Here is a 22,811-nt window from a genome sequence, read left to right as displayed (position 1 = left end):
GGTTTGCTGCCTCCATCCCCCCCATCACCTATATCTGGCATTTCTCCCCATGTTATCTCTCCCCAACTCCCTACCCCCCACTGTCCCTCCTCTAGTCACCCCAACACAGACCTCAATGTGTGATGCCCCCCTCCCTGTGTGCATGTGTTCTCATTGTTCAATACCCAGCTATGAGTGAGAACATGCAGTGTTTGATTTTCTGATCTGTATCAGTTTGCTGAGAATGATGGTTTCCAGATTCATCCATGTCCCTACAAAGGACATGAACTCATCATTTTTTATGGCTCCCTAGTATTCCGTGGTGTATATGTGCCACATTTTCCCTTTCCAGTGTATCATCAATGGGCATTTGGGTTGGTTCCAAGTCTTTGCTATCGTAAACAGTGAACATACGTGTGCATGTGTCCTTATAATAGAATGATTGATAATACTTTGGATATATACCCAGTAATGGGATTGCTGGGTCAAATGGGATTGCTGGGTCAAATGGAATTTCTATTTCTAAGTCCTTGAGGAATCGCCACACTGTCTTCCAAATGGTTGAACTAATTTACACTCCCTTCAACAGTGTAAAAGTGTTCCTATTTCTCCACATCCTCTCCAGCATCTGTTGTCTCCAGATTTTTAATGATTGCTATTCTAACTGGCATATGATTGTATCTCAATGTAGTTTTGATCTGCTTTTCTCTAATGACCAGTGATGATGAGCATTTTTTCATGATTTTTGGCTGCATATATGTCTTCTACATAAAGCAAATTTTTAACAGCCTATAAAGAGACTTCGATTCCCACACAGTAATAGTGGGAGACTTTAACACTCCACTGTCAATAATAGACAGATCAACAAGACAGAAAATTAACAAGAATATCCAGGACTTGAACGGATATCTGGAAAAGCAAACCTAATAGACATCTATAGAACTCTCCACCCCAAATCCATAGAATATACATTCTTCTCAGGCACCATACCACACTTACTCTAAAATTGACCACGTAATTGGAAGTAAATCACTCCTCAGCAAATGCAAAAGAATGGAAATCATAACAAACACTCTCTCAGATCACAGTGCAATCAAGTTAGAACTCAGGATTCAGAAACCAACTCAGAACTGAACAGCTTCATGGAAACTGAATGACTGGTTCTTGAATGTTGACTGGATAAACAATGAAATGAAGGCAGAAATAAAGACATTTTTCGAAACCAATGAGAATGAAGACACAATATACCAGAATCTCTGGGACACATTTAAAGCAGTGTCTACAGGAAAATTTATAGCAATAAATGCCCACATTAGAAGCAAGGAAAGATCTAAAATCAACACCCTATTGTCAAAATTGAAAGAGCTAGAGGAACAAGATCAAAAAAACTCAAAACCTAGCAGAAGACAAGAAATAACTAAGATCAGAGCTGAACTGAAGGAGATAGAGACACAAAAAACTATTCAACAAATCAATAAATCCAGAAGCTGGTTTTTTGAAAAAATCAACAAAATAGGCAGACTGCTAGCCAGCTTTATAAAAAAGAAAAGAGAAAAGAATCAAATAGATGCAATAAAACACAATAAAGGGGTTATCACCACAGATTCCACAGAAATACAAACTACCATCAGAGATTACTACAAACAACTCTTTGTAGTAATGCAGATAAAGCAGTAAGCCTGAAAGAAATGGATAAATTCCTGGACACTTGCACCCTCCCAAACCTAAACCAGGAAGAATTCAAAACCCTGAATAGACCAATAACAAGTCTGAAGTTGAGGCAGCAATTAAGAGCCTACCACCCAGAAAAAGCCCAGTTCCAGATGGGTTCACAGCCGAGTTCTACCACACATACAAAGAGGAGCTGGTACCATTCCTTCTGTAACTATTCCAAACAATCCAAAAAGAGGGAATCCTTCCCAAATCATTTTATGAGACCAACATCATCCTGATACCAAACCCAGCAGAGACTCAGGAAGAACAGAAAACTCCAGGCCAATATCCATGATGAACATAGATGCAAAAATCTTCAATAAAATACTGGCAAACTGATTGCAATAGCACATCAAAAAGCTTATCCATCACGATCAAATAGGCTTCATCCTGGGGATGCAAGGCTGGTTCAACATACACAAATCTTTAAATCTAATACACCACATAAACAGAACCAAAGATAAAAACCACATGATTATCTCAATTGATGCAGAGAAGGCCTTTGACAAAATTCAACAGCCCTTTATGCTAAAAACTCTAAATAAACTAGGTATCAACAGAACGTATCTCAAAATAATAAAAACTATTTATGACAAACCCACAGCCAATATCATACTGAATGGGCAAAAACTGGAAGCATTCCCTTTGAAATCTGGCACTAGACAAGGATGCGCTCTCTCACCACTCCTATTCAATATAGTATTGGAAGTTCTAGCCAGAGCAATCAGGCAAGAAAAAGAAATAAAGAGTATTCAATTAGGAAAGGAGGAAGTCAAATTATCTCTATTTGCAGACAGCACGATTGTATATTTAAAAGACCCCATCATCTCAGCCCCAAATCTCCTGAAACTGATAAGCAACTTCAGCAAAGTCTCAGTATACAAAATCAATGTGCAGAAATCACATGCATTCCTATACATCAATAACAAAGAGAGCCAAATCAAGAATGAACTGCTATTCACAATTGCTACAAAGAGAATAAAATACCTAGGAATACAACTAACAAAGGATGTAAAGGACCTCTTCAAGGAGAACTACAAAACACTGCTCAAGGAAATAAGAGAGGACACAAACAGATGGAGAAACATTCCATGCTCATGGTTAGGAAAAATCAATATTGTGAAAATGGCCATACCACCCAAAGTAATTTATAGATTCAACACTATCCCCATCAAGCTACCTATGATCCTCTTCACAGATCTGGAAAAAACCCACCTTAAACTTGATATGGAACAAAAAGAGAGCCCGTATAGCCAAGATAACCCTAAGCAAAAAGAACAAAGCTGGAAGTATCACACTACCTGACTTCAAACTATACTACAAGTCTATGCTAATCAAAACAGCATGGTACTGGTACCAAAAGAGAGATATAGACCAATGGAGCAGAACAGAGGCCTCAAGGGCAATGCCACACATCTACAACCACCTGATCTTTGACAAACCTGACAAAAACAAGCAATGGGGAAAGGATTCCCTGTTTAATAAATGGTGTTGAGAAAACTGGATAGCCATGTGCAGAAAGCAGAAACTGGACCCCTTCCTGACACCTTACACTAAAATTAACTCCAGATGGATTAAAGACTTAAACATAAGACCTAACGCCATAAAAACCCTAGAAGAAAACCTAGGCAAAACCATTCAGGACATAGGCATAGGCAAGGACTTCATGACTAAAACACCAAAAGCATTGGCAGCAAAAGCCAAAATAGACAAATGGGATCTAATTAAACTCCAGAGCTTGTGTAGAGCAAAAGGAACAATCATTAGGGTCAACGGGCAACCAACAGAATGGGAAAAAATTTTTGCAATCTACCCATCCGACAAATGGCTAATATCCAGAATCTACAAAGAACTAAAACAGATTTACAAGAAAAAAAAACAAACAAACCCATTTAAATGTGGGTGAAGGACATGAACAAACACTTTTCAAAAGAAGACATATATAAGGCCAAGAAACATATGGAAAAAATGCTCATCATCACTGGTCATTAGAGAAATGCAAATCAAAACCACAATGAGATATCATCTCATGCCAGTTAGAATGGCGATCATTAAAAAAATCTGGAGACAACAGACGCTGGAGAGGATGTGGAGAAATAGGAACACTTTTACACTGTTGGTGGGAGTGTAAATTAGTTCAACCATTGTGGAAGACAGTGTGGCGATTCCTCAAGGATCTAGAAATAGAAATTCCATTTGACCCACAATTCCATTACTGGGTATATAGCCAAAGGATTATAAATCATTCTATTATAAAGACACATGCACACATATGTTCATTGCGGCACTGTTTACAAAAGCAAAGACCTGGAACCAACCCAAAAACCCATCAATGATAGACTGGATAAAGGAAATGTGGCACCTATACACCACAGAATACTAGGCAGCTATAAAAAATGATGAGTTTGTGTCCTTTGTAGGGACATGGATGAACCTGGAAACCATCATTCCCAGCAAACTGACACAAGAACAGAAAATCAAATACTGCATGTTCTCACTCATAGATGAATGTTGAACCATGAGAACACATGGACACAGGGAGGGAAGCATCACACACTGGGGTCTGTTGGGGAGGACTAGGGGAGGGATAGCAGGGGGTAGGGAGTTGGGGAGGGATAACAGGGGGAGAAATGCCAGATATAGGTGACGGGGGTGGATGGAGGCAGCAAAACACATTGCCATGTATGTACCTGTATGTACCTACGCAACAATCCTGCCTGTTCTTTACATGTAACCCAGAACCTAAAGTGCAATAAAATGTATATAAAAACAAAAACAAACAGAAAAAAAAGAATAGAGAATAGCCTTCAGATAGATTTCTCCAAGGAAGATCTACAAATGGCCATAAGCACAGGAAAAGAGGTTCAATATCATTAGTCCCTAGGGAAATACAAATAAAAACCATAGTGAGATACCACTTTAGATGCATTAGGATGGGCAAAATAAAAAAGACAGACAATAATAAGTATTGCTGAGTATGTGGATAAATCAAAATCCTCATACACAGCTTATAGGAAGGTAAAATGGTTCAGCCACTTTGGAATATAGCTTGGCAATTCCTCAAAACTTCAACAGAGTTACTGTACGTATGACCCAGTAATGCTACTTCTAGATACACGCCCCAAAGAAAAATAAAAACATATGTCGACACAAAAATTTGTACATGAATGTTCATAGTAACATTATTCATAATAGCCAAAAAGTGGAAATAACTCAAATGTCCATCAACTGACATAAAGCATAAACAAAATGTCGCATATCCACCCAACGGAATATCATTCAGCTGCATAAACAAATAAAATAGTAGTGATACACGCTACAATGTGGATAAACCTTGAAAATGTTATGCTAAGTGAAAGAAGACAGTCAAAAGGACACATAATATGTGATTCCATTCATTTCATCCAGAATGGGGACATCTATAGAGACACAAAGTAGATAAGTGTCTACTTAGGACTGGAGGCGGGAGGTGGGGAAGAAGGGATAGCAGGATAGTGAAAATGTTCTAAAATGGAATGTGGTGATGGCTGTACTATCTGTGAATATGGTAAAGTCCACTGAATTGTATGCTTTAAACTGGGGAACTGAATGTTATGTGAATGTTATGTGAAACTGTTAAAATAAATAAATAAAATGATTTAATCGTGAACAAAAACCTCAACAGGAAAAGACAAATCAAATAAGCAAGTCGATTAGAAAATGGGCAAAAATCAGGAGTTGGAGGCTGCAGTAAGCTATGATCATGCCACTGTACTGCGCCCTAAGTGACAAGGTGAGATACTGGCTCAACAAAAAAAAAAAAGAAAAAAAAAAAAAAAACAGAAAATGGGCAAAAAACATGAAGAGACATTTCACTGAAGAAGACATACAGATGGAAAACAGGCACACAAAAGTTGTTCAAAATCATTAGCCATTAGGGAAATGTAAATTAAACCACAATGAGATGTTACTACACATCTGTCAGAATGGTTAAAGTGAACAATAGTGATACCACCAAATGCTGGTGAGGATGTGGAGAAGCTGGATTGCTCATGTATTGCTGGTGGAAATGTAAGATTGTATAGCTACTCTGAAAAACAGTTAAGCAGTTTCTTTAAAAAACTAAACATGCAATTACTATATGACATAGCAATTGCTCTTCTAGGCATTTATCTCATAGAAATGGTAATTTGTGCCTGGTGTGGTGGCTCATTCCTGTAATCCAAGCACTTCGGGAGGCTAAGGTGGGTGAATCACTTAAGGTCAGGAGTTCTAGACCAGCCTGGTCAACATGGCAATATCCTGTCTTTACCAAAAATACAAAAAAAAAATTAGCTGGGCATGGTTGGCACACTCCTGTAATCCCAGCTACTCAGGAGGCTGTGGCAGGAGAATCACTTGAACTCACGAGGTGGAGGTTGCAGTGAGCTGGGACAATGCCACTGCACTCCAGCCTGGGTGACAGCGTGAGACTCCATATAAAAAAAAAAAAAAAAGAAGTGAGAATTTGTGTTCACAGAAAACCCTGTACTCAAATGAATATAGCAGCTTTACTTATAATAGTCATAGACTGGAAACAACTCAAATGTCCTTCAACAGGTGAATGGCTAAACCAATTGTGGTAAATCTATACCATGAATACTACACAAGAATAAATTGGGAGGCTGAGGCAGGTGGGTCACCTGAGATTGGGAGTGTGAGAACAGCCTGGCCAACATGGAGAAACATCTTTAAGTAGAGATGTGCCCATCTCTACTTAAAGCACTGGGCACACCAGCGCACGCCTGTAATACCAGCTACTCAGGAGGCTGAGGCAGGAAAATCGCTTGAACCTGAGAGGCGGAGGTTGTGGTGAGCCGAGATCATGCCATTGCACTCCAGCCTGGGCAACATGAGTAAAACTCCGTCTCAAATAAATAAATAAACAGAAAAAATAAAAAGAAGCCTGGGCACAGTGGCTCATGTGTAATTCCAACACATTGGGAGGCCAAGGCAAGAGGATCACTTAAGCCCAGGAGTTCAAGGGCAGCAGAGTGAGACTCCATCTCGACAAAAAATAAGAAAATTAGCTCAAAATGGTGGCTTGTGCCTGTAGGCCCAACTGCTCACAAGATTGAGGCGGAAGTGTCAATTGAGCCCCGTAAGTCAAGGCTGCAGGGAGTTGAGATCACACCACTGCGCTCCAGCCTGAGTGACAGAGCCAGACTGTCTAAAAATAAATAAATAAGTAAATAATAAAAAGAAACAATTATTGATAGATCCAAAAAGCTGGATAAATCTCCTGAGAGTTATGCTAAGTGAGAAAAGCTATCTGAAAAAATTATATACTATATCATTCTACTAATATAACATTCCTGAAATAAAATTATAGAAATAAAGAACAGGGTTAAGGAGAAGGTGGAGCAAGAGGGAAGCAGATGTGGCTATATTAAGGCAATATAGCCTGGTGGTGATGGATGTTCAGTATCTTGATTTGATGTCAACATCCTGACTGGCATGGTACTATAGTTTTGCAAGATATTACCATTGAGGGAACCAGAGTACAGGGTACAAGGAATTTCTCTCTATAATTTCTTAAAACTGCATGTGAATCTATAATCATATCAAAATGAAAAGTATATCCAGGCACAGTGACTAGATTACACCTGTAATCCCAGCACTTTGGGAGGCCAAGGTGGGAGCCCACTCCAGACCAGCCCAGGCAACTTGGCGAAGCCCTGTCTCTACAAAAAATGCATAAATTAGCCTGCCTAGGTGGTGGGCATCTGTAGTCCCAGCTACTCGAGAGGCTGAGGTGGGAGGATTGCTTGAGCCCAGGAGGGGGAAGCTACAGTGAGCCATGATTATGCCACTGTACTCCAGCCTGGGTTACAGAGTGAGACCCTGTCTCAAAAAAAAAAAGAGAAGTTTACTTAAAAAACAAAGCACATGCACACTAAGAACCAGGTGAAAAAAAAGAAAAAGCACCTATGGGAGAAACAAAACACTTTTTTTTTTTTTTTTTTTGAGACCAGGCTGGAGTGCAGTGGTGTGATCTTGGCTCACTGTAACCTCTGCCTCCCAAGTTCAAGCGATTCTCCTGCCTCAGCCTCTGAAGTAGCTGAGATTACAGATACATGCCACCACACCCGACTAATTTTTGTATTTTTAGTGGAGAAGGGGTTTCATCATGTTGGCCAGGTTGGTTTCAAGCTCCTGACCTCAGGTGATCCACCCGCCTCCTCCTCCTAAAGTGCTGGGATTACAGGCATGAGCCACTGCATCCTGCCACAAAACACTCTTAAGAGTTCAACACAAATTTCAAAGGGACAGGTAGCGAATCAATACTGAATGCCTTTCCCTCCTTTTTTTGCCTGACAAAACTTTACATATCCTTTAAGGTCCAACTCAAATGGCACTTTCTCAGTGATGTCTTCCTCAAATTCCAGGAGTTCTCAAACTTTAGTTAGCATCAGAATCACCTGGGGGAGTGTGCCGAAACAGATTTCCTGCCCCTGTCATGATTTTGATTGGAAAATCCTGATTCTGGAGCCTGTGAATTTCTATTTCTGACATTTTCCCAGATGGTGCTGATGCTGTTGGCTCATGAACCACACTCAAAGTAGCACTGTTACATATTTGTAGCCGTCTTCCACAAGACTGAGAACTCAGTAAGGAATCCCTTCCAGCAGGTAGCAGGCAAGAAAGAAATGTCTTACTCTTTTTTGTTTCTTTTTATCTGCCTCTTCCTGTAAGTCTTGAAGGGCCCTTTGCACAAGCTTCATGTTCAAGTCTTGTTCGTCTCTGTATTCCTGCTGAATATGTTCTATCCTCTCTTGTAGGGCCTTTTGCAACATGGTCCTAGTTTCCTGCTTTGCCTTCTGTTTCTTTAGTTTATCCTGTTCATTCTCATGTTTAATCTGTGCATTGTTACTTTCCTAAGGTAGAATCATAATAAAGATAAAACATCAGTACAGTTGGACAAGAAAAGTTAGTGCATTTGATTTAGGAGATGAGAATAAAGGATTTTTGGAAATACACACACACACCTAGATTTAGAGAGGCTGTAAGAAATAAAACTTGCCTTTTCACAGTTGAGTCAGCAATAAAACTGAAAATTACCTGGGCATGTGTGGTTTTAAAGTAATAAATAGTTGTAGAGTTGAAAAACAGAAAAGTATAAAGAGAAACCACTTTTAATCCCAGAACCTGTTGCCCACCACCATTCTCCACCTGTGGGTGTGTTGGCCTTCCAAATTTGACCCTTCTATGTACTCTTCACTATACATTTGAATACATTATTAAACTGAAAGTCCAAAAATGGAAATGTGCCTGTAAACCAGCCGAGGCCATCAGACAAATTATACGGTAACAGGCCTGCAAACTGTACTCCACCCATGGAGTTGATCACCCTATCACAAGCAGTTTAAAGGCCCACCACAAGGCGCGCCTCCTCTTCCTTCAACAGCTGTAGTGCCTTCCTTTGTGCCTTGATGCTGGTGATCTGGGCATTCAGCCCCAGGCGTGTGTTCTCCATCAGCTCTTTCTGTCTCCTCTCCTCTTGGGCTTCTCGCTTTTCCTTGGCTAATCGGTCTTCCTCCCAGAGTTTGGAGAACATCTGCTCTTCCACCAGCTTTTGCCTCCTCAGCTCCTCATTAAATGCGATCTGTGCTTTCCGCTCCTCACACACCTTCTTCTGATGGATACAAAACAATTTAACACGGAGCTCCTCACAGTGTTCCCTGAAAAGGAAATTTTAAAAAGACAAAACACAGCCTTTCATGAATCACTGCTCTATTGAGGCACACATCTGTACACAATGGAGCAAGAAAAATCAAAGACCTGGATGCAGGCCATCGGAGCATAGGAAACATGAAGGAGTAGCAGAGAGGCAGGCACCAGGATGGCACAGCCTGACTATGGAAACTGGAGTCAGGCAAAGGCAGCCTGACTCCATTTCCTGTGTGACCTTGGACCAAAAACTCAACCTATTAACTCAAATGACTGACCTATTCACTTGACTTTGAGAACCCCTCATTTAGCGATGCTCACTTTTTTTTAAGAGACAAGGTCTCACTCTGTCGCCCAGGCTGGAATGCAGTGGCATGATCATGGCTTACTGCATCCTTGAACTCCTGGCCTCAATTGATCCTCCCACCATTGCCTCCCAAGTAACTGAGACTACAAGCACATGTCACCATGTCTGGCTAAACAATTTTTTTTGTAGAGACAAGGTCTCGCCATGTTGCCAAGGCTGGTCTCCAAGTCCTAGCCTGCAGTGATTCTCATGCCTAAGCCTTCCAAAGTGCTGGGATTACAGGCATCAACCACCACACCATGCTGAGATGCTCACTATTGGTAGACAGCATATCTGGCCAAGCATGGTGACTCATATCTGTAATCCCAATACTTTGGGAGGCCAAGGCAGGAGGATCGCTGGAGCCCAGGACTAGCCTGGGCAACACAGTGAGACATTGTCTCTACAAAAATTTTCAAAAAGTTAGTTAGGCATGGTGGTACATGCCTGTAGTCCTACCTACTTGGGAGACAGAGTCAAGAAGGCCACTCAAACCCAGGAGTTTCTGGCTGCACTGAGTTAGGATCATACCAATGCACTCCAGCCTGCACTGTAGGTCAGTAAGGAAGACCCTATCTCTAAAAAAAAAAATTCAATTAAATGATGGATGAAATGTCTATTTATTCTCAAGATAACAATCATCGATAAGAGGAACACTTTCTGTTTGTGAATGCTTTATAGGTAGCAGGTATTATCCCTATCTTAGAGTTAAAGCAACGGAGACTCAGGGAGCCCAGGTGTCTCCCCAAGTCACATAGCCAGTAGTAAGAATATTATTAGCAAAAGTTATTAAGTGCTTATTATCTGCCAGATTCTATTCTAAGCACTTTACCATGTATGAACTCTTGTAATCTTTATAACAACCAATATGGCAATGAACATTACTGCAAGTTCATTTTTGTTATTTTTATTATCCTTGGTTTACAGATGAGGAAATGGAAGCACAGAGCAGTAAGCGTCTTATCTAAGTTCATCCATTTAATATGTGGTAGAACTGGGACTGAAGACCTGGTAGTGTGGCCCTGGAGTTTGGATTTCTTGGTGCCTCACTGTATCACCTCCACCATCAACTGATAGATGCAAGACTACCTCTGACTCACAGGCATTCTGACCATACATCCCAGGATATTCATTAATAAAAACACCCCAAAACAAACCCTTGAAATGCCTACCTTAATCTGGGGTCTAATTATTAACTGCGTATAATTACAGGGTATTTAAAAAGAAATTTCATAATGTACCAAAAGCACAATCCGTAAAAGAAATATTGATAAATTTGATTTCATTAATATTAAAAACTTTTGCTCTGTACAAGATCCTTTCAATAGGATAAATGAGACAGAACTACTGAATGGGGAAAAAAAGGAAAAACCATTTAAAACATGAAAAAAAAAAAAGATAATCTATAGACTAGGAAAAAACCCACATATCGGACAAATAAGTTCTATCTAGAATACATAAAGAATTCTCAAAACTTGCAGGGCGCGGTGGCTCATGCCTGTAATCCCACTTTGGGAGGCCGAGGTGGGTGGATCACCTAAGGTCGGGAGTTCGGGTCCAGTCTGACCAACATAGAGAAACCCTGTCTCTACTAAAAAAATACAAAAATTAGCCAGGTGTGGTGGCGCATGCCTGTAATTCCAGCTACTCGGGAGGCTGAGGCAGAAGAATCGCTTGAACCCAGGAGGCGGAGGTTGCAGTGAGCCAAGATTGCACATTGCACTCCAGCCTGGGTAACAAGAGTGAAACTCTGTCTCAAAAAATATATATATCAAAACTTAACAGCTTAAAAAAAAGAACAAAAACTTAACAGCTAAAAAAATCTAAATTCTAAAAATCTAACTAGAAAATGGGCAACAGATATCAAGAGACATTTTACCAAAGAAAATGTACAGATGGAAAATAAGCACATGAAAAGTTGCTCAACAACAGCAGCCATTAGGTAAATGCCAATTAAGCCCATGATGAGATATCACAGCACACCTATTAGGACAGCTAAAAAAAAACAAAAACAAAACATAAATGACGCCACCACCAAAAGGAGCATGTGGAAAAACTGGACCTCATCTACTGCTGGCGAGACTGTAAAATGGTACAGCTACTCTAGAAAATAGTACATCGTTTATTTAAAAAATTACATATGATCCAGTAATAATATATGATAATTTGCCTAAAGAAATGAAAACATATGCTCACACAAAAACCTGTACACAAATGTTCCTGTCAGATGTACTTACAGTAGAGCAAAACTAGAAACAAACAAAATGTCTTTCAATAAGTGAATAGTTTAAACAAACTGAGGTACATTCATGTAATGAAATACTACCCAGTAATGTAAAAGACAAACCAGCAATACCTCCAACAACTTGGATGGACCTTAAAGGCATTATGTTGAGTGAAAAAGGCCAATCTCAAAAGATCACATATTGTGTGATTCCATTTACACAACATTCTTAAAATAATGAAATTATGGAAATAGAGATTAGTTGTTGTCAGGGTTAGGAATTATGGGGGTGAGAGTAGTGGGCAAGACTCGAGAGAGGTAACATGCAGATGTTTGCAGTGATGGAATAGTTCTGTATCTTGATTGTAGCGGTGGTTACACGGATCCACAGGAGATAAAATGGCACAGAACTAAACACACACATTGTACCACTGTCAGTTTCCTTGTTTTAATAATGTATTACAATTACGAAAGATGTAACCACTGGAGGAAACTAGGTGAAGGGTATATGGGATCTCTGCACCATCTCTGCACTTTCTGTAAATCTATAATTATTTTAAATTAAAAACAAAACAAATAAAACCACTGGTAATTTTTTTCTTGTCATTATTATCCATTTCATTTCATTATTATTGCTGAAAATAATTTTGCTGTATAGAAGATAAGGAGCACTAAAAATGATCTATTCCATGTATCAAATATTCTACGAATGTCACGGAATATATCAAAGAGAATTGAATGCATATGCCATCAGAAGACATGTATATTCATCATAATTTTATTCATAAGAGTCCCACACTGAAAATAACTGAAATGACTGTCACCAAGAGAACAAACAAATTGTGGTATATTTATTGCAATGGAATACAAAAAAAAACACACAAGAAAAAGAAGAAAGAGGAAAATTATTCTGCTTTATATTAATATATGTATTAAAGCCTCAATGATATTTTCAGTAATAGGGTCTAACAACACATCCTTACTCAACAGTATGTTTGCTTATCTATATTGAGGAGTTGGCAGTGTTGCATTAAAAACACTGAAAACAATTTGTTTTCAGATAAATTACATTACTATAGGATACATTTGTTTCTTTAAAATTTTTAGCAATTCATCTAACTAGCAAAAACTCAGTTATACAAGTGAAATCTGTAAAATGTTGCTAAATCCATAAATTTTAAAAGCACAATTGCTTATGAACCATTCATTTTTCTTAATACATTGAGAGAAATTTACTAGGGAATAGAAAATATATGAATGGTTCATTGAGAGTCACTTGGCTAATATACCATTTTCCCCCAACAGCATCTTTTCCCCCCAGCAACCAGTAGCAAGGATGTCTAAATCCCATGAAGGACAGGGTATGGGTGCATGCTTTATGCAGGCTTGAAAATCCAAGTCTAATCCTCTTTTGGTCACCTCAAGCTTAAGACCTAGACAAATCCCTACCTATAGAACTCAGTTATCCATCTACAAGCTGAGGAGAGTGGCAAGTCGCTTCTGGCCCTATGCATTACTACTCTGGGTTTTCTTCACTGCCCTCCTTCAGCAGCTCCCCAGGCCCTGAAACTTCCTATTCCCTCTCCTTTTCACAGTCTGAATTTACTTTTAGCAGCTGCATCTGCAACTTGTATCCCACTCACTGCAACGGCTTACTTCTCCTTCTGGCCTCTAGTAGGAGGGTTTAGGATTTAGGGCTGTCCATATTATTAATAGCAACTTCACAGCAGAAAGAGCAAATGGAAGAAGCTTTCTCTGCACCATGTCTTGATCCTTCCACAGAACTCATTTTGCTGCTTTTCACATCTGTTGACCTTCGTATTTCTGGTCTACTCAGATTTTGAGTGCTATGAAAAATGAACTCTTGTATTCCTTCTGTATTCTACCAGATTTTAACTCAGGTATTTTTGGACCATCCGTTCCTCAGTCTGGCTTAACATGATACACACCATGCCCCACTTAAACTAGATGACCTGACAACTTAAGTGACAATCACTCTCACAGAGCCCGGCATAACGTAGGAGCTCAAAAGTATTTACTGAATGAATGAATGCTAATGGTTATGTTTTAAACACTTCCACGTAATATTTGGACTTTAAAAATCCCTTCTGAATATAAAAATCTTAGTTATTCTAAAATTAAAAGACAGACGAAATGGATAATTTAGGGCATTCCATGGGTCATATCATGTGATCACTACGCTCAGAGATGTGTCTGAAAAAAGGGGCAAAATGCACCATCACTGCTATTATTCAATATAGCATTGGAAGTCCTAGCTAGAGCAATCACACAAGAGAAAGATATAAAGGGCCTCCAAATTTGCAAAGTAAGAAGTCAAATTATCCTTGTTTGCAGATGACATGCTCTTACATTTGGAAAAACCTAGACTCCACAAGAAAACTCTAAGAATTGCTAAACAAATTCGGTAAAGTTGCAGGATACAAAATCCACATACAAAAATCAATAGTACTTCTGTGCTTACAGTGAACAACATGAAAAAGAAATTTAAAAAGTAATCCCATTTCCAATAGCCACAAATAAAATTAAATATCTAGGAATTAACCAAAGAAGTGAAAAATCTCTACAATGAAAACTATAAAACACCAATGAAAGAAATTGAAAAGGACACCAAAAAATTGAAAAATATTCCATGTTCTTGAATTAGAAGAATCAATATTATTAAAATATCTATACCACCCAAAGCAATCTACAGATTCGATGCAATCCTTATCAAAATACCAATGAGATTCTTCACAGAGATAGAAAAAAACAGTTGCTCATGCCTGTAATCCCAGCACTTTGGGAGGCAAAGGCGGGTGGATCACTTGAGACTGGGAGTTCGAGACCAGCCTGGGCAACATGGTGAAACCCCGTCTTTACTAAAAAAAAATGAAGAATTAGCTGAGTGTGGTGGTACGCACCTGTGGTTCCAGCTACTTGGGAGACTGAGGCAGGAGAATTGCTTGAACCTAACCTGGGAGGCAGAGGTTGCAGTGAACTGAGATCCTGTAAATGCACTACAGCCTAGAAAACAGAATGAGATCCTGTCTCAGATAGATAGATAGATAGATAGATAGATAGATAGATAGATAGATAGATAGATAAAGTTAGACAGATAGATATAGATAGATAACCAAAGCTATTCTAAGCAAAAATAACAAAACTGGACAGCATAGTACTAGCATAAAAACAGACACATAAACCAAAGAAAAGGAATAGAGAACCCAGAAACAAATATACAGTGAACTCATTTTTGACAAAGGAGCCAAGAACATGCACTGGGGAAAAAACAATCTCTTCAATAAATGATGCTGGGAAAACTGGATATCCATATGCAAAGAATGAAAATAGACCCTATCTTTCATCATATATAAAAGTCAAATCAAAGGATGAAAATAGACCTATCTTTCATCATATATAAAAATCAAATCAGAATAGATCCAAGACTTAAATCTAAGACCTCAAACTATGAAACTACTACAAGAAAACACTGGGGGAAAATCTCTAGGACATTGGTCTGGGCAAAAGATCTCTTGAGCAATACTCTACAAGCACAGTCAACCAAAGCAAAAATGGACTACTGGGGCCGTATCAAATGGGATCATATCTTTTACATAGCAAAAGATAAAATCAACAAAGTGAAGAGGCAACCCACAGAATGGGAGAAAATATCTGCAAACTACTCCTCTGAGAAGAGATTAATAACCAGAAGCTCAAACAACTGTATAAGAAAAAAATTTAATAACCCCATCAAAAAATGGGCAAAAGATTTCAACAGACATTCCTCAAAAGATATAAAAACGGCAAACAGGCATATGAAAAGGTGCTCAACGTCATGGATCATCAGGGAAATGCAGATCAAAACTACAGTGAGATATCATTTCACCCCAGCTAAAATGGCTTACATCCAAAAGACAGGCAATAACAAATCCTAGTGAGGATGTGGAGAAAAGGGAACCCTCATACACTGTGGGAATGTAATACAACCACTATGGAGAACAGTTTGGAGGTTCCTTAAAAAACTAAAAATAGAGCTACCATAGATCCAGCAATCCCACTGCTGGGTACAGACCTCAAAGAAAGAAAATCAGTATATTAAAGAGATGTTTGCACTCCTGTGTGTGTTGTAGCACTGTTTATAATAGCTAAGATGTGGAAGCAACCTAAGTGTCCATCAACAGATGAATGGATAAAGAAAATGTGGTACATATACACAATGAAGTACTATTCAGTCATAATATAGAATGAAATCCAGTCATTTGTAACACCATGGATGGAGCTGGAGGTCATTAAGCGAAGTAAGCCAGGCACAGAAAGACAAACATGGCATATTCTCACATATTTGTGGGATAAAAAAATCAAAACAATTGAACTCATGGAGATAAAGAAAGATAGTTACCAGAGGCTGGGAAGGATAGTGGGGGATTGGGGGTGGAGGTGGGGACAGTTAATGGGTACCAAAAAAAAGAATGAATGAATAAGACCTATTGTTTGACAGTACAACAGGATGACTATAGTCAATAATAACTTAATTGTACATTTTAAAATAACTTAGAGTATAACTGGATTATTTGTAACTCAAAAGATAAATGCTTGAGGGGATGGATACCCCATTCTCTATGATGTGCTTATTTCACATTGCATGCCTATATTAAAACATCTCATGTACCCCATAAATATATACACCTACTAAGTACCCACAAAAATTTTAAAAAAGAAGAGAATAAAGGGAAAAAATGAACAAACTATCCTGAGATATATAATGGAATTTTTTTTTAATTGACAGCGTCTCAGTCTGTTGTCCAGGCTGGAGTCCAGTGTTGCAATTGCAGCTCACTGCAACCTCGAACTCCTGGGCTCAAGTGATCCTCCTGTCTCAGCCTCCCGAGTAGCTAAGACTAGAGGCACATGCTACCATGCCTGGCTAATTTTTTTATTTTTTGTAGAGGTAAGGTCTCACTATGTTGCCCAGGTTGGTCTCAAACTCCTGGCCTCAAGCGATCAAAGTGCTGGGATTATAGGTGTGAGTTGACGTGCACAGCCAAATAACAGCAATTCTTCTTCTTCTTTTTTTTTTTTTTTTTTTTTTTTTTTTTTTTTTTTTTTTTTTTTTTTTTTTTTTTTTTTTTGAGTTAGAGCGAGTCTCGTTCTGTTGCCCAGGCAGGAGAGCAGTGGTGTGATCTTGGCTCACTGCAACCTCCACCTCCCAGGTTCAAGCAATTCTCCTGCCTCAGCCACCCAAGTAGCTAGGACTACAGATGTGTGCCACCACACCCAGCTAATTTTTTGTATTTTTAGGAGAGACAGGGTTTTACCATGTTAGACAGATGGCCTCAAGCTCCTGACCTCAGGTGATCTGCCTGCCTCAGCCTCCCAAAGTGCTGGGATTACAGGTATGAGCCACCATGCTCAGCCCAATTCTTAATGTTTATACTCTTAGAAGTATCAGAAGCACTGAAAACATAACTGAGGAATTACAAAAACATTATAAATATATAATAGCTCTTGTTCTAAAAGCTGTAGCTCTAGGGAGAGACATAAGACATCTGTCCCTACAAAAAAAAAAAAAGAAAAAAAAAGACATTGAGACTTTTTAGTATATTTTTGCTTTAGAGGTAAAAAATATCTTTGTGAAATTAAAAGCATCTGCCAAGCTCCTGATTATATAACACTATAGATCATCTCAGAGGATCACTCTTGGGTACTCCCACAGAAATCTTCCCTCTGTAAGTGCACAGTAGTGGGTAGTCTATCAGGGTATGGATTCAGGGTATCCTAAGATGGAAAAGCACAATGAAAAGGGATATGGAGACAACCACAGGACCAGACTGAGTACAGTAAAGTCCAGGGATCTGAAAACTGAGGGTCGCCATGGGTCTGGGTCAGGAAGTGCCTTATAAATCCAGGTGACCAGACCCCAATGATCAGAATACCAGGCAAGGAAACAGAAAATAAAGAAGAGAGGGCCAAGCGTGATGGCTCATGCCTATAATCCCAATACTTTGGGAGGCTGAGGTGGGTGTATCGCTTGAGTCCAGGAATTCAAGACCAGCCTGCGCAACATGACAAAACCCCATCTCTACAAAAAATTAGCTGGGCACGGTGGCACATGCTGGTAGTCCCAGCTACTTGGGAGGCTGGAGCAGGAGGATCACTTTGAGCTCATGAGGCGGAGGTTGTAGTCATGATCACACCATTGCACTCTAGCCTGGGTGACAGAGCAAGACCCTGTCTCAGAAAATGACAACAAAATCCCCAGAGAACCAAGCACACATTCAGCATAGGTAGAGACTATAGCAGTAGGAAGAGAGTCCAACTTTACCAAAGATTCCTTCGCATAGGGGGTTTTGAAGCACTTCCTGCCAAAAGCAAGGCTGAGGTTAATACCAAGTTCAGTAACAAAATCTCATTTAATAACTTCCATTCTAATTGAGAAGCAAACACAGAACATTAGGGCATAGTTCTCAAGCACACACTGTATTATTCAATGATATGTAATACACTGCCAAGACTTAAAGTTACAAGTACTGTGTAAATCGTCTTAAGACTAATTTACTTTAAATTAGCATTCTTAAATCTATTTTAATGTACCAACTTTGGATTCTGTTTGTGTGTTTTCTGATTTCATTACCTGAATTGCTGGTCTAGCTTTTCAGCTACAAAATCCTGCCTCTCTTTTTCATTCTTCTCTTTTAGTAATTTAGTTTTCTCTCTCATCCTATCTATTTTCTCCTCAATGGTTTCTTTCTTCAATTGCATTTCTGTAAAATACTCATTTTCTTCTAATGCTAAAAGTTCACGTAGCCTGAAACAAAAAGCCAAAAAAAGAAAAAAAGAACTGTCATGCTACATTTTACTAATTTTTGTTATATTCAATTTCAGAATTATATGTCTAATAAATTTTGTAAGAAGAGAAAGATCATTATGGTCTTCCATAAAATAAGACTAGTTATTATTATTATTTTTTTTGAGATAGGGTCTCACTCTGTCACCCAGGCTGGAGTGCAGTGTGATCATGGCTCACTGCAGCCTTGACCTCCTGGGCTCAGATGATCCTCCCACCTCAGCCTCCTGAACAGCTGGGACTACACTACACCCAGCTATTTAAAAAAAATTTTTTTTGCAGAGATGGGGTCTCACTACATTGCCCAGGCTGGTCTCAAACTCCTGGACTCAAACAATCCTCCCACCTCAGCCTCCCAAAGTGGTGAGATTATAGGCATGACCCACTACACCCAGCCAATTGTACCATATTTTATTTGATCACATACAAATGACATATGAAATAAATATTTTTAACAAAAGAACAAAATGAAGATTTCAATTAAAATGAAACATGAAACAATGTTTTATTTTCCATCAAAACATAGGCTATCACAAGTAAAAATATTAAAAATATTAACCAACAATAGTTATTGATTTTAATATAAACAGCTCAGCCATGAGCCTCCCTAAATTTGATTTTTGACTGGCCAATCTCAAATTGTAGGAATATTTCATAGTTTGGGTCCCAGGTCTGTGAACCTTACTTATTTCGTCTTTCTTCAATGTTAATGATAAACCCTTGCACGGCATCCTTGATTCTTGCTCGCACAAGGTTGTCCAAAAACTTGCAGTCATGGTGCTGGTCCCACTCAACTTTCAAGCGATCCCGCTCATTTGACTTAATGGAAGCCAAAATAGCATTATGCTTCTGATGGCTGCGTCGGATTCTTTCTAGATGTTGCTCAGCCCTTTGGCCTTTAGGAGTCTTGGCTCTCTGAAAACAAAAACCAACTATCACTTATAAGCCAAGAATCAACTGCATATTTTCAATTAGTTATGCTCTCACTCAATACTCATACTAAAATAGGGTATAAAAAACTAATACATCCTGCTACAACTGAATACAACTTATGCACCTAAAGAGTAACTTGTTTCCTTCTCTGAGCCTATACCTAAGATGTCATCAGAACAGTCTCCAATATTTCTAAAGTGCCATTTGAAAAAAAGTTGATGGAATTACAAAGTTAAAAATGTGATCAGGACTCATAAACCCAGAGATATTAAGTGATTTGCTGAACTTGCTTCAAATAGGGCAGATAAAACAAGAATTAGAGGTCTTCTAATTCCTGACCTTGACATTGCCACCCACCATTCCACATTGTGTCTCATGAGCGGACACCATGTTACCACATCAAATATTGAAAATGTATATATGTGTGTGTGTGTGTGTGTGTACATGTATATATATGTGTGTATATGTATATAATGAGTTGTGACAATGAAAGATTTTTTACTAAGAAGAAAGGAGGAAATGAAGTGAGGGAGAAAGAAAGAAGGGAATAGAAGGAAAAGAAACAAGGCTGGTGGTAGAACTGTATTCCTATTTCTATGCTGCCCAGAAGTTTTAATGCAAAGGCTATGTTCCTGACCTTTTGGGCTACTACTGACTTTCTGTAAATGTATTGTTTTTACAGAAATGTCCACTAAAAAGTTAGAAATGCATGTACTATTTAAATATATATAGATACATTGATTTTCTTTCCTCAGGAGACTTCATTACAAACACCTACTGAAAACACATAGACCATATCTTTTTCCTTTCTGTATTCCTAGCATTAAACATAATGCCTACTACAGTGAGGTTCTCAACAGGAATGAATGAATAAATGAATGAATGCACAAGTCAATGAATGAAACAATGTTGCTGGGTGGGCTTGATGATATTTCTGCACCTCCTGGAGCCACCACAAAATCCATAGTCTTGAGTTTTGTATTTTCAGGAACAGTTTTATCAGTCATTCTTGGTTAAGTTGTGTAACACTGTGGTGCTGATTCATAAAAATGAAACTCTTAAGAGGCAGAGAGAGTCAGTCTGATCATTTACATTTAGAATATCAGCATCAGGATTACCAGAATATTAGGGTTAGGTGTTTGTAATGAAGTCTCTTGAGGAAAGAAAATCAATATTTGAAGACAGCTTAATGAAAAAATTCACAGCTCAGCACATGCATATTGGTACCTAGATTTAGCTGAACAAGATAAGGCAAACCTGGGGTGGTAAGGAAACAGAAGATGATGTTAGGGGTTATATCAAAGAAAATGGCTAATCCACATCAGAATTATTTGGAGCCTAGAGCCAACTAATTAGATTACTGTTCTCCAATACTGATGACATTTTATGAATATAGATCTGTGAAAATAAAGCAGAGGAGGGTCACAGAAGGCTGAGGTACATTTTGGTTGAGGAGGTGAGAAACAGCATGAACCAGTACCCAAGGGATCAGGAAGCTGTTTAAGGCTTGGCCATCATGTGCAGGACTTTTGGTCTGGGAAGGACCCAATTTCTTGATAAGTTAGGGGTATGACCTGGAGTTCTCTAAAAAGGTAATGCTGATCTCGACACAGTCTTGGCATTGTTCAAAATCTGTACCAGTCAATAGGAATATAATGCAAACAGATACGTAATTTTAAATTTTCAAGTGGCTGCATTTAAAAAAGTAAAAAGAAACAGGGGAAGTTAATTTTGATAATATATTTTATTTAACCAATATATCCAAAATATTATCTTGTCAATATGTAACCCTAGGCACATTTCAAGTGCTCAAATGCTAATGTGTGACTAGTGGCTACCTATTGGACACTGCAGCAGCAATCCATGCTAAAGTCAGGAGAACATATGATATTTTACTAACTACTATGGTTTTTCAAGGTCACTGAAGGCTTTTCTTACTGTAGCATCTCAAATTAGTTATTAGGATTACAATTTACACTTTGGTTGTCTTAAAGAACAATGCTTTACATCCTACGTTTGATTCTGGTCCTAGGATGGTCCTTCCCACACCAAAAGTCCTCTGTCCACTACTAACTGAATTGGGCAAGTTACTTAATCTCTTTGAATCTTAGTTTTCTCACCTGTCAAATGAGCAAAATAAGTATCCTCCTAATGGACTCCTAAGAGGCATTCATCAAATAGCTGGTCCTTTTGATATACTATTACTTCAGACATTACGTTTTTCACAGGTTTCTCCTGAGAAATTGTTTAGGTCCAAGTCTCATCTGTTGGTGGCTTTAATTCTTGCAACACAACTTTGCTACCTCTAACATCTATCTTTCTTATAATACACAAACACCAGAGGAGCAGATGCACCAACTCTAACCTCTTCCTTTTCCTAATTCTTTTTAAGTAAAGTATTCAATAGGCCCACTTCTCTGGTTTAGTGTTTTTGTTTGTTTTCTGTTCCTTATTGGTTCCCAACACAAGTAATAGCACCCAACAATGGCTCAGCCCCTTGGCCCTGTGTTTGGATACAGAACCTACAGATCAGTTTCTGTCCTTCATGAAGTTTGTTTAAAATTATCACCTTGAACCCTACAGCCCACTAAAGTGTCCCATCTACTGCTTTCCAGCTCCAGATCTTACAGTACTCGGACCTAAAGGAACAGGTCTATAGGTTGACTGAAGTTTGCTGAGTACACTGTGGAGCATAATAAAACGGTACCACTGATCTTTCTTCCATAAACTGACATCACTAACAATATAGCACATCATTTACCATGTTAACCTTTAGTGGTTTCATTACGCATAAGTTTTTTTTGCAGTTGGATTACATGTTGAACAACCCTAATTTGAAAATCTGAAATCTGAAATGCTCCAAAATCTGAAGCTTTTTGAGCACCAACATGATGACACAAGTGGAAAATTCCACAACTGATCTCATGTGAAAGGTCACAGTCAAAACTCAAGAAAACAACACATATTGCATCCCCAAGATGAAAATAAAATTACCTTTGGAGTAATGAAATATAAATTATGTATTTAGACTTGGGTCCCTTCCCCAAGATATTGTATTATGTATATGTAAATACTCCCAAATC

At 38.6% G+C, this 22,811-nt stretch overlaps 1 protein-coding gene across 1 annotated transcript in view; it reads right to left on the bottom strand.

Moving 5' to 3' along the window:
- Positions 1-22,811, bottom strand: part of CFAP53 (cilia and flagella associated protein 53) — a 49,682-nt gene that overhangs the window by 25,281 nt on the left and 1,590 nt on the right. The window contains exons 2-5 of the mRNA XM_037738992.1: positions 19,481-19,710; positions 18,583-18,756; positions 9,089-9,392; positions 8,370-8,588 (exon numbers count right to left, since the gene is read on the bottom strand). Coding sequence (XP_037594920.1) covers positions 8,370-8,588; positions 9,089-9,392; positions 18,583-18,756; positions 19,481-19,710 — 927 coding nt within the window. The remainder of the gene's footprint in view (positions 1-8,369; positions 8,589-9,088; positions 9,393-18,582; positions 18,757-19,480; positions 19,711-22,811) is intronic.

Source organism: Cebus imitator, unplaced genomic scaffold (genome assembly GCF_001604975.1).
Source record: "Cebus imitator isolate Cc_AM_T3 unplaced genomic scaffold, Cebus_imitator-1.0 Scaffold60, whole genome shotgun sequence".
NCBI lineage: Eukaryota > Metazoa > Chordata > Mammalia > Primates > Cebidae > Cebus > Cebus imitator.
Note: the sequence above shows the minus strand (reverse complement) of the source record. Positions and strands in the feature narration are given on the sequence as shown.